At 28.3% G+C, this 12,820-nt stretch overlaps 1 protein-coding gene across 1 annotated transcript in view; it reads left to right on the forward strand.

Moving 5' to 3' along the window:
- The window catches only part of LOC105845898 (polyamine-transporting ATPase 13A3), a 30,130-nt gene extending 17,536 nt beyond the window's left edge, over nucleotides 1-12,594 (forward strand). Inside the window, exon 2 of the mRNA XM_065790465.1 lies at nucleotides 11,219-12,594. Within this exon, the coding sequence (XP_065646537.1) occupies nucleotides 11,219-12,156 (938 nt within the window). The 3' untranslated portion in view covers nucleotides 12,157-12,594. The remainder of the gene's footprint in view (nucleotides 1-11,218) is intronic.
- Nucleotides 12,595-12,820: the final 226 nt, after the last annotated feature.

The raw sequence follows: 12,820 nt of genomic DNA on the forward strand, positions 1-12,820 counted from the left end.
TTATGTTTACACAAAATAAATCCACCAAATTTCAATGTATTGATATTAATTAGCTGATTTGGTTGAATACTTTAAGTATCAGAAAAAGAAAACATGCCTGTTATATTAAAATCTTTACTTGTTTTTATAGATTATGGGTTAAATTGATGATAGCTCCTAGTTCTACTTAGCTGAAAATATTTTTTCAAAGTGGTGTGCGATTCTGACAGTCTTTCATTTATATATCGGAAAACGGCATCTGTTATCCCTATTTTCAAAAACTCTGGAGAGCGGTCTGATTCGTCTAACTACCGTCCCATTAGTTTTCTTCCTATCATAAGCAAGGTTTTTGAATCTTTAATTAACAAACACTTAATCTCTCATCTTGAATCTAATAACTTACTTTCTGATCATCAGTATGGATTTCGATCTTCTCTTTCTACAGCTGATTTACTAACAGTAATAATTGATAGGTTTTATCGTGCATCAGATAAAGGTGGAGAGGTTAAGGCCATCCCTATTGACATTTCTAAAGCTTTTGATAAAGTTTGGCATGTTGGTCTTCTACATAAGCTTTCTTCTTACGGTGTATCTGGTAATATCTTTAAGATTATTGAATCCTTTTTTTCCAATTGTAGTATAAAAGTTGTCCTCGATAGACAGCACTCTTTTTCTTATTCTGTATCTTCAGGGGTTCCTCAAGGTTCAATCCTTAGCCCTATGCTCTTTTTAATTCACGTTAGCGATCTTCCAGATATTCTGACATCTAAGGTGGCATTGTTCGCTAATGATACTACCATTTATTCTTGTCATGATAAGAAGCCAACACTCTCTGATTGCTTGGAGGGGGAATTTGAGCTTGAATAGGATCTCACTTCTGCTACAGCATTGGGTTCACAGTGGCTGGTGAACTTCAATTCAAATAAAACTCAATTTTTTTCAGCCAATTGTTATTGCAATAACTTAAATCTTCCTATATTTATGAACAGTAATGTACTCAATGAGTCATCTACCCTTCATCTTCTAGGATTAACTCTTACTTCTGATCTTTCTTGGAAGCCATATGTCAAATCTGTTGCAAAATTAGCATCTGCTAAGGTTGCATCTCTTCATCGAGCTTGACATTTTCTCACTCTTGATTCTATTCTCTATTGCTATAAATCTCAAATCCGTCCTTGTATGGAATACTGTTGCCATATCTGGGGTGGATCTTCAAATGATGCGCTTTCTCTTTTAGATAAGATGCAAAAACACATTGTAAACATAGTTGGGCCTGCTCTTGCAGCCAACCTCCAACCATAATCACATCATTGCAATGTTGTTTCTCTTTCTCTTTTCTACAAATACTGTAATGTGCACTGCTCTAAAAAGCTAGCGTCTTTTGTGCCATCTGCTAAAATTCATTCTCGTGTTACTCGTCATTCAATTAAGTCTCATCCTTTTTCTGTGACTGTTCCTAAGTGCTCCAAAAACTTTTATTCCTCTAGTTTTTTTCCTCGAACATCAGCTCTTTGAAATTTGCTTCCTTCATCTTGCTTTCCTGATTCATATAATTTGCAATCCTTTAAGTCGTCTGTCAATCGTTATCTTGCTCTACAATTTCATGTTTTCTCTTCCAGTAACTTCCAACTCTAATTAGTGGTTGCTTGCATACTTGTTGGAAGCAAAGATGTTTAAAAAAACAAAAAAAAAACATGAAGTCATATGATCTTTATTTAAGCTGTTCATTTTTGTTTAATAAATGGAGGGTAACAGGGTGTAACTTGCAGTAACTTTGGCACCAATGCTAACTTTGGATTTCATATTGAATCACATATTTGTAGTTTTCTGCAAAATCACCTAGGACAATACAGTCTTTAACCAACTTTTCTTTTTGTTGCCTTAGGTTTCTTGCTTGACATTTTGCAATGTAAGAATGAGCTGTTAGTTTGTTTATTGCCTTTTAAAACATCAATTTGTATTCTTCAATTGTTGTTCTTTGACATATCAATGTTGTTCTGTTTGTTTTCTTTTCAATTCAAAAAGTTTTGAGCTATACAGTGTAAAATTCTGTTGAAATTATTATTTTAGATAGATGAATGTTTTTAATCCATATTTGCAAATCAAAAATCTTATAGACATGTACTTTCTTTAAAACATTTTAAGATAGATCATTGAATACAAAATGCTCAAAAACTGAATGGAACAAATATAAACCAAAATAGTATTTTGAAAACAATATTTTTTAAGAATTCTTTACTTTATTAAAAATGAAAAAAAAAAAAAATTTTCTTTTTGACCCTCTGGTCATATGCCCTTAAAACAATTTTAGCATAGGTTCATGAAGACCGCACAAATGCTGAAATTTTCAGAGCTCCAATTTGCCCAGAAAATAGTAAAAAATCTATCACAAGATGCCACTACAAAAAAGTGGGGCATTTGCCCCATTCCCCCTCCTTCCAATATTTTAGGGCCCTAAAAACAATTTTAACATGCACATTTTTTGGCTTTACAGAAATGCCTAAATTTTCAGAGCTCCAGCTAGTTTGAAAGGTCATGAAAAATCAATTGCAATACTCCGCTACAAAAAGTGGGGGCCCCATTATCCATTTATGGAATTCCATATACTTGCTGATCAAAGTCTTTATATTTTTTAAAAGATCAATTAATATAGAATGAGGTGTAATTTTTTTTTTTTTGATATCATCAAGGCCACATGGGTTTCTTAAGCATCAAAATCAGGTATATAAAAAATTGCCTAAATTTATTTAAATTGATAAATACAGGTACTTAATTTTTTTTTTACTTTTCTGATCATTTCATTGGATTCGCCATCCCTGAAAAAAGCAAGCTACAAATTTTCAAGTAAAAAGATGAAATATTTTTAAAGTTATGTGACTGAAAACCTCTAAATAAATTTTGCAATTCTGAAGTGACAAGAGCGGCCTGGCCAACATTTTTTTAAAGTAAAATGGTCATATTTCAGGATCTTCCTGGAGCCAGAGGCTAAAACTTTCAAGGAGTTTTTATTTTACTAAGTACTCTTAACTGTATAAAAATCAGCAAAATCTGAGATATAGGGTGACATTTTTAAAATTTTCTGGGTTATTTGACATGGAATTACCCAGTGGTTTTATTTAGTGTTGTTATCGACTTAGACTAAATTGACTAAAAGTTGTCTGGTCATAAGTGGAAATTAGTTGACTAAGAAAAAACAAATAGTCGATTTAATGACTATAGACTTCCTACTAATTGATTAAGTCGATTTAGTTAAGTGAAAATCTTAAAATTCTTTTATCTTTTATCAATCTTTTCATTCGATTTAACTTTTCCAAACATTTATAAATAAAAATATCGATTTAACTAGAGATTGTGAGAAAAAAAGATGGCAGCTAAATTTACGGAGGATCTATTATTCCAAGAATGTAAAACTAAGAACAACAATAATGCAAATCAAACAGAGACTATTAGTTACCTAAATGATTTTGAAAGCTTTTTACTAGATTTCGCCGAACCACAAGTAAACTTGAGAATGGAACACTCAAAAATCATTATGAATGCCATAAACAACATCCATAAAAGAAAAAAAAGAGCAGATACGGAAAGTATTTACGAAGAAGTATTGAAACATTTTGAAAATCGGCTTGAAAAATAACGTGTTAGTGAGTTTCTTAATTTACTTGTATCAAAAAACCTTTTAAGTTGCTCAATAAAAAATGGTAAGGAGTCGTATAAAGTACTTATAGTTCCTGAAACAAAATTAGAACCTGATCTTTGTATAATTAATCACAAAAAAGTTAAAACCTTAGAATCTGAAATTAAAATTTTGAATTACGAATTTAAAAACTTAAAAAGAAGTGAAATTAGTCTTTCAATTTTAAAAGATGAAAATTTATTTCTAAAAGAGGAGTTATCGGAGTTCAGGAAAATTATTGCCGTTTTAATCGATAAGCTAGAAGTCAAATAAACTGTGACTGATTTAAAATCAACTCAAAACTTAAACTTTTTAAACGATTTTGATTTTAATAGCCCATTAAACCAAAACTCAATTAATTCACCAAAAGCTGAAACCATTAATGCCCTCCGGCAACAAGAATGTAGTATTAAAATTATTGATAGTAAAAGTAAAGAGATTAAAATAATAATAAAACAATGCGTAATTCAATAAATAATTTTGAAAATGTAACAAATCAACTCGTCTCAGTCAGAAAAAATTATCAGTCAGACTTTTTAAAGTATAAAAATCTTTCATCAAATGGTGTTGTTTCGACTTCCCTTTATACAAAAGCGGTTGGAAATGTAAAAAATACAAAAAATCAAATAAAAAAAGTAAACAATGTCACTAAAATAATCAATCCTCGTAATAACCAAACAGATGAATATAAATGGCCAGTAGGAACGACACTAATATGTGGAGACTCTATTTTAATGGGAATTAACGAAAAAAAATGCATAAGTTTGGAGAAGTAAAAGTAAGAGTATTTAGTGGTGCTACCATTAAAGACATGCATTATAACCTAGTTCCACTTTTGAAAAAAGAACCTTCAAATATTATTCTGCATGTTGGAGCAGATAATTGTACAAATGATTCGTCTGAATCTGCTTTGGCAAAATTAAAAGATCTTGTTTCCTTCATTTCAAAATCTAACCCTTCATGTTCAATAATTTTATCTACACCAATTCGTCGTTTCGATAATGCTAAAGCTCAATTAACGTCGCTACACTTAGCCAAAAAATTAAAACTAACTAAATTTAATATTATTGATAACTCTAATTTGTCTAATGAACACCTTGGGCTTCGTGGTCTTCACCTAAACACACGAGGATCATGTAGACTTGCCATGAACTTTATTGCATATCTAAAGTCTATTTGATAGACATTTCCCTATAGATTCTTATCACCAATCTACCTTACCAAGTACTATTGAAGAAATTAGTCTAAATTCTGATTTGGATAATCTTAGGGCCAAATATCCCAAAAATATCAGTTTAGCATTTTTAAATATTAATTCAATTCGTAATAAATTTTCAGATATTGTTACCTATATAAATAAAAATGTTGATATACTTATATTAGGTGAAACCAAGTTAGATGATTCCTTTCCAATAAATCAATTTTTATATCCAGGTTATAAAACGCCTTATCAGCTTGATATCTCTCAACATAGTGGAGGTCTTCTTGTATACATAAATGAAAATATCATTTCTAAAAGATTAGCTAAAAAGGATTTCCTCAGAGACATTCAAATTATCACTTTTGAAATTAAATTAAGAATGCGGAAATGGCTCATAATAGCGACTTATAAACCCCCAAATCAGAACTGTGACTATTTCTTCAATCACCTTAAAGGAGTGCTTGACTTTTATTTGCAATCATATCTTGATTTTATTCTAATAGGAGACTTCAATATACAACCTTCAGAAAAAAAAATGAAGGAATTCCTTCAACTTTATCAATGCATTAATTTAATTAAACAACCGACTTGTTTTAAATCGGTCAATAACCCTTCCTGTATAGACCTTATCCTTACTAACAGAAAGCTGAGCTTCCAACATTCAAATACCTTTGGTACGGGTGTGAGTGATCATCACCATTTAATATACACCATGCTCAGATCCACTTTTTGTAAGTTACCACCTAAAAAACTTTAAATAGTCTTTTTCTCCTTGCACTTCAGACCCAGTTGAGTCAGCTATAAAAAAGTATGTTGACCATCCTAGTATAAGAAACGTTAAAAATAAATTCAAAATGAATGCACATAATTTCAAGTTTCATTGTATTACACCTGATGATATTACAAAAATTATAGGGTCTATGAATGAAAAAAAAAAAACAAGTGGTGAAATACCAACTTTTATGTTAAAATCTTACTTAATATACTTTAGGGATAGTCTTACAAATTGTATCAATAATAGCATCTTAGATGGAACATCTAATATGCTATTATTGATACAATCTGTATCAATAATAGCATCTTATGTAAGGATCCACTTAAGAAATTTGCGCTTTCTTATGATAGAAGTTTTTGAATCAATTAATTGTCTAAATCCACTATTTATGAAGGATTTATTCAATACAAAAAACCTTCCTTTTAAACTTCGTTGTAGCAACAAAATGATTCTACCTTCAAATGGCTCCAAATATAAGGATACATGTTGTACTATATTTAGAGCCATCTCGTTATGGAACACTCTAGATAACAAGACCATGCCCTCTAAAAGTTCTGAGGTATTCTAAAAACATATTAAAAATTGGTATGCAAAAAATTGTTATTGTAAAATCTATCGTTTTTAATTACTATTTTTATTTATCCTGACATTATAATACAATATTTACTCATTTTTCTGTAATGAAATGGTTGTAATTTGAATTTAAATTTGAATATTTTTAATGTTATTTTTAATGATTTTCATGTGAGTGTGTATTGTCTATAATTGTTAAATGTGTTGATTTTAATTAGTTTATTCTTGTTAAAACTATTGTAACCATCAACAAAAAATAAAGTTTTTAAATTAAATTAAATTAAATTATTTTTTGTTAGTTCGTTTAAAAACAAAAGCATGTACTTTTATAATTAGAGATTTCATGGATAATGGTTTTGTCAAATACTGAATATTCAGCGAGGCGCTTGGCCAAAGCACCAAGTATTTGGCTGCCAATTATTTAATGACACTTTTTTATTTTGAGGGTTCCAACCTGGTTCATTGAAGTGTATATCATAGGTATACTGGCAAAAGATGAAAGTCAAGAATTGGCAGTTTTGACTTAATGATGCACTAATGTAAAGTTTACAACACTCTTAAGACTGGCAAAATACAGGTCGGATGAAACATCTTTAAAGATGTTTAAATGTGTTTTTTATAACCAGAGAAAAGCTTTTCATTGGTTATAAAATTACATTTAATGTTAACTCATAAAAGGGGTGTTTTATTCAGGCTAAAAGCTTTTAAATTAAAAAAAATAAAAGCTATAAGTATTTTCTTAAATAAACACTTAACGTTATGGTGTGTTTAAATGTCAACACCAAATGCAATTTAATAAGATTATAAAAATTTCAAATTTGATTTAACACTTAAATGATTAATTTCTCTTAAAAAGGATTTTTGAGTATACTTTTTTTGCCAGAATACTCACAATATGTTGTGGGTATTCTAATAAAAAACTCTACGCTCTGGACGTTTTTGTTAATTTATGACTTGGCTGTGTAACAGCACACATTTTTGACTGTTACAACAATTTGATTTAACTATAGTTATGTATAAACGTATCATATCCTTCAAACAACTCAAAAAGATTACAAAAATAACCAGCTCAAGTATTTGCATTTCAGAGGTAATTTCAGAAGTTGATATATATAAATCTTTACAACAACCTGAACTTAAACCATCATTTAACTTTAATGGGAATGTCAATTGTATGGTAGCGATAAAACGATGCCATAAATCCTACTCAGTGAAAAGCTGCTTGACACGGATGAACCATCACTGGTGACTAGTAGCACGATTATTATTCAGCTCTACTTTGTAAGAAAAAGAAAATAAATGAAAATAAATAAAAACAAAACTTGAATCTACAAAAAAATGCACACATATGATGATGTGAGAAAGAATAATTCCAATTACAAATGGTATTAGTTTTTACATAAAACCGTTCAGTTTAAATTGACAGAGCTTGTTAAAGTGGGCAAAAAAAGGTGGCAATGTACATAGTGAATGGCTATTTCAGGAAGTGTGACATCTTTAATTACAACTATTACTTATTTTTTGTTTACTCTTATGAAGTTTTACCTAATTCATAGCATATTAGCATTATTAAAGCTCTTCCTGGTGCTCTGTAATAAGACTGTATGGACTTCTGGGAGCACCTTAATAACCACATAAAAAAAAAGGCAATTATACCTAATTAAACAATCGGTTATGTATTTCATTAATTTTTCTTTTCTTTTGTATACTCGATACTTTTGATTTTTACAAATACTTTCATACAGGGTCGCTTCAAGCTGGATTGAGGCCCTGGGGCAAAATTAAGTTGTGAAGCAAAATGTTAGTTCATTTAATTTTTAAAATATCCAATTTTATGCAATCACATTGTAAATATGAGTGTAAAGACTTCAATATATAGCAAGTAAAAGTCTGTGAATTCAGATAGCTGCAAAAATATCAGGGAACAATTTGGAAAATTGTGTTAATTTTTTGAAAAATCAGGGAGAGGTCAGAGAAAGTAGTTATATATGCTATTCATTTAATAGGTTTTATGTCTTGTTTTTTCCTTTTTTATTATAGTTGTAAATTAATAAAGTACAACAATAAAAGTAGAAATTTGTTATGCTTCATATGTTTTATGTATTATTATCATCATTAAAAAGAAAAACAACAAACAGTTATATCATTAAAAAACAAACAAACAAACATTAAAAAGAAAAAGAAAAAACGAATTTTGTTTTGTTAACTAAATTGTTTTTTTAGTTAAAAAAAATACATGGTTATAAAAAAATATATTTATGGTTAAAAAAAACTATTGAAGTATGGTTTGCGACTTTTATTTTATGCACATTTAGCAGGCAGAAGCCTTTTCTTCAAACATTGCTTTTAAAACACAATGAATTTTTTTTTAAATCAATTTTCAACATAAAAATTGAAATGAAATTTTTGAAAGAAAATTAAAAAGTTTTAAAGAATTTTCAAGTTGTTTTTTTGTTGTATCAGTAATTGATTTAGAGATGGATACTTAAAAACGTTTTACTGTCATTTTCTTTTTGTTTGTTTTTGTTTAAATCAATGTTTCCTGACTGTCCTATATTGCAGAAAAGTTTTCTCTGCAAAAAAACAAGGTTTGTATTATATTACTTTTGGACTAGCTTTACATTAACAATCAATTTTTTTGAAAGATATAGATAAGTCAGACATTTATGATGTTTCGTTTGATGAAAGTTTTAAATCAACTATTTAAATGGGTCAGATGGATCTTGTTGTAAATTATCGGGATAGTGTTTTAAACTGTGTATGTACGCGTACCTAGACTCAATCTTCCTTAGACATATTAGAAGCAGAGATCTTTATCTCCAATTCTAATTGGGTTTAAAATCTTTAAATAAAAACAAACTTATTTAAGTATCTATGGAGGTCCAAATGCAAATTGGGCCATCAATAGATTCATCAGCTAATTCTTTCTACTCTGAGTTACACAACTACTGTGTTGAAAATGACATCAACAAACATTATTCAAACTGGATCTTGCGGTTTTCATTCAATTCATCTATAAGTCAAAACTGGAGAAAACAAAATGGAGGTGTTAATAAAACTTTAAAAGTTTTTTATCAGATTCATCATAATTCTTTTCCCAAATGTGCTAACTTTACTAAAGTGAATGAAAGCAATTGCTTCCCTCTTCTTCACTGCGGTACATGATGGGTTGGGGATGAAAAAGTGGCCCTAAGAACTATAAATATTTGAGAGAACATTTGTAAAATATGGAGGTTTTGGGAATTTCTACCAAAGAGTAAGCAGTCTTTGTGCGAGAGCTACCAAGTTGTTTTAACTTAATATTTAATTTGGGCTAAATTTCATTTCTTATGTAAAAAATATTATGCAACACATTTTAATCTTTTATCGGTACCATTTATATGATACCATTATTTACTATGATACCATTTTTGCAGGAAGACCTTTATCAACTTTTGAAAGAATTGACTTGAAATTTCATTAAAGCTGATGTTTTAAATCAATGTAAAGCTGCAAACAGCCTGTGCAAATTGTATTTGCTCAGGCTGTTTTTTTTTACCAAGAAAAAAATTATTTAAAAAAATCCAGATATCGGATAGCAGGGCCAGCACTGTCATAAAGTATAAATAAATAAATGACGAATCGCTCAAAAAGATATTTTTTCTTTTACCTACAAATGCAACAAGAATGTAATAAATGTAACAATAGGGGTTTATTTAAAAGTATATGGTTTGTCCATATACTAAGCCCTTGCTAAGGCTGGAATGTCTAAAAATAGTTTAAATGAAAATCAGGGAGAACAGGTTAAGGATCAGGGGAAAATTAGGGAAATCCACATTAAGATATTGGCAGACACCCTGTATATATTTATTTAATTTTGCACTACTAAGCCTTGTTTAAGTTGGTTAGCAGCTGTAATAATTGATTATATTTCATATATCTTTTATTAGAATAGTAGTACTCAGTCTTTTTTAATGCTCAGTAAGACTTGTTTGTTTTGTAATACATTTATGACTGTTTTTTTCTATCAATTTGTTTTTCAAATCACATATGGTATTCGTCGCAAAATTAGCTTTTATTGAATTTCTTTATCTTAGTTGACATTTACTTTTTCTTGCTTAACAATTTTTTTTTATATTGCACGTCATTTTCTTCACAATTTTATTATTTTGAAGAACTTAATTTTAATATTTGAGTTTTGTTTATTTTATATTTTTCCCATTGTCATAAAATATTCCTTTAAATACACACTTTGTTTATTTGCAATTTTTATTATTTTTTGTATGGTTTTGATCAATTTCTTTGTTTGAATTAAATTGTCAAAAAAAAAATTATTTACAACAAAAAGAATGAAAAGAAAAATGAAATTAAACATCAAGCTTAAAATCTTTTTCCTTTTTTTATTTAATATTCTTAAAATTAATGTTTTAATTTAAGTCCTGAAAAAGATGTTTATTTAATTTAAAAAAAATTTTTATTCTTTAATATTTGTTTTTTTATTTTTCTATTTTTTTGAATTTTTTATTTCAAATTTTGAGTTCTAATGCAAAGACTACAGATTTTTATATTTTTTTAAGGACATGTTTTTTTATGTTTTTTTTATTTTAATTCTATGTGCTTTTTTATGTGCTTCGGACTATTTTGAGTTTTTTATTATTTTTTTAGTTAATTGTAATTGTAGTGATTTGTAGTAGTATAATACTATAATAATAATACTAAAACAATATTATTATTAATAATAATGATAACAGTTGCCGTTATTATTAGTATTATTATCAAAGATAACAATATATGTATAATTTTTTTTTTATTTTTTTTTTATACTTATTAATAAGTTCTTTACCGTGAAATGTGGTTACTTTGGACAGTAGGGTAACTTTGGACATAAACTTTATGTAAAACTCTTTCTACTAGAAAGAGTTTTACTTAAAGTTTTTGTCCAAAGTTATCCCATTGTCTTAAGTAACTACATTTCACAGTATTGGCGTTATTTATATTAAACAAAGATTATATAGAAACTTGTGTTCTCTTTGATTAGGAATGTGTGGTGATGGTGCTAATGACTGTGGTGCATTGAAGCGTGCTCATACTGGAATTTCATTATCTGAAGCAGAGGCTTCTGTTGCATCTCCCTTTACATCAAAAGTGCAAAATATTAGCTGTGTTTTACAAGTGATTAAAGAAGGCCGCTGTGCACTTGTAACTTCTTTTAATTTGTTTAAGTTTATGGCACTATACAGTATGATTCAGTACTCGAGTGTATTATTGTTGTACTCAATTTCCTCAAATTTAGGCGACTTTCAGTTCTTGTACATTGACTTATTTATCATCACTTCCTTTGCAGTTACTATGGGTAGAACTGGTCCTACAGATTTCTTGTCTCCCAAACCACCCTTAGATCGTTTGATGCACCCGAATGTTTTGTTCTCAATAGTTATGCAAATAATCACGCAGACTGGATTTCAAGTGTTATTTTTTTTTTACGTAAAGGCACTTCCTAACTATTCTTTTGAACATCAAACCCATGGTGTACTGGTTATTGAAAACTTTGAGAACACAATTTTATTTACAGCCACTAGCTTTCAATATGTTCTTATTGCGCTAGTATTTTCACCTGGTTTTCCCTATCGTAAACCTTTTTATCACAACAAAGGTCTTGTTGCTTGCATTGTTGCATTTGTAGCTATGAATTCTTTTTTACTTATAAGACCATGTAAGTTTTTTATGAAAGTACTCGAAGTTAAACAAGTTCAAGATGTAGCTTATTTTGAAGTTGTTTTTGGGTTGCTCTTATGTAATTTACTTGTATCTTATATTATCGACTTTTTAATTGTTGATTCGTATTGCATGAGATTCTTTTTAAATTGTTTGAATAGAAAGAAAGGAGAAAAAATTTATCAACAATTGGTTCCTCATTTCTCTACAGAGCCTACTTTAAATGAGTTTGATGAATTTTGTAATTCTGTATCGACTTAAATGAATTTTCATTTTTTACATATTATTTATACATAAATACATTTTTTTTAAATCTATGCATTAGTACAAAATTAAATTATATAAAATTATATAAAAGATTTTTAAATAAGTTTTGTTATTTCGGAAATTTTTTATTATTTTTTGTATTAGTTGCTTTAATTTGTTAAAAATGTTAATGACAGTCTATAAATAATTAGGTACATCAATGTTATGATATAAAACAGTTTAAATAAAATGTAAATAATTTTGTATTTGTCACTTGAGTTTTATATTTTTTGCGACCTTTTTATGTACTATTTTTATTTATTATATTTTGTAATTGTTGAATGAATTTTTATAGTTATTGTGTTTATAATTATTGTGATTATGAGAAATTTAGATTTATCAAGCTTGTAAAAAAAATATAATATACATAATAAATGGTAAAATAAAATAAAATTTTATTTCTTATAGTTATTTTTAATATAGTAATTTTTTGGTTTGGATTGAGGGGTTGAAAATTCAATTTTCCCCTTTTTAATTCAACTAATAAAAATTAGAGAAACATCTTAACATTTAACCATAAATTTTCTATCCATAAAATGGCAAAAAAAAATTTATAATATCCAAAAATTGAACTCAATTTTTAACACAATTAAATTTCCTAAATATTGTATGGTTTTTG

The sequence above is a fragment of the Hydra vulgaris genome, chromosome 02 (assembly GCF_038396675.1).
Source record: "Hydra vulgaris chromosome 02, alternate assembly HydraT2T_AEP".
Classification (NCBI taxonomy): domain Eukaryota; kingdom Metazoa; phylum Cnidaria; class Hydrozoa; order Anthoathecata; family Hydridae; genus Hydra; species Hydra vulgaris.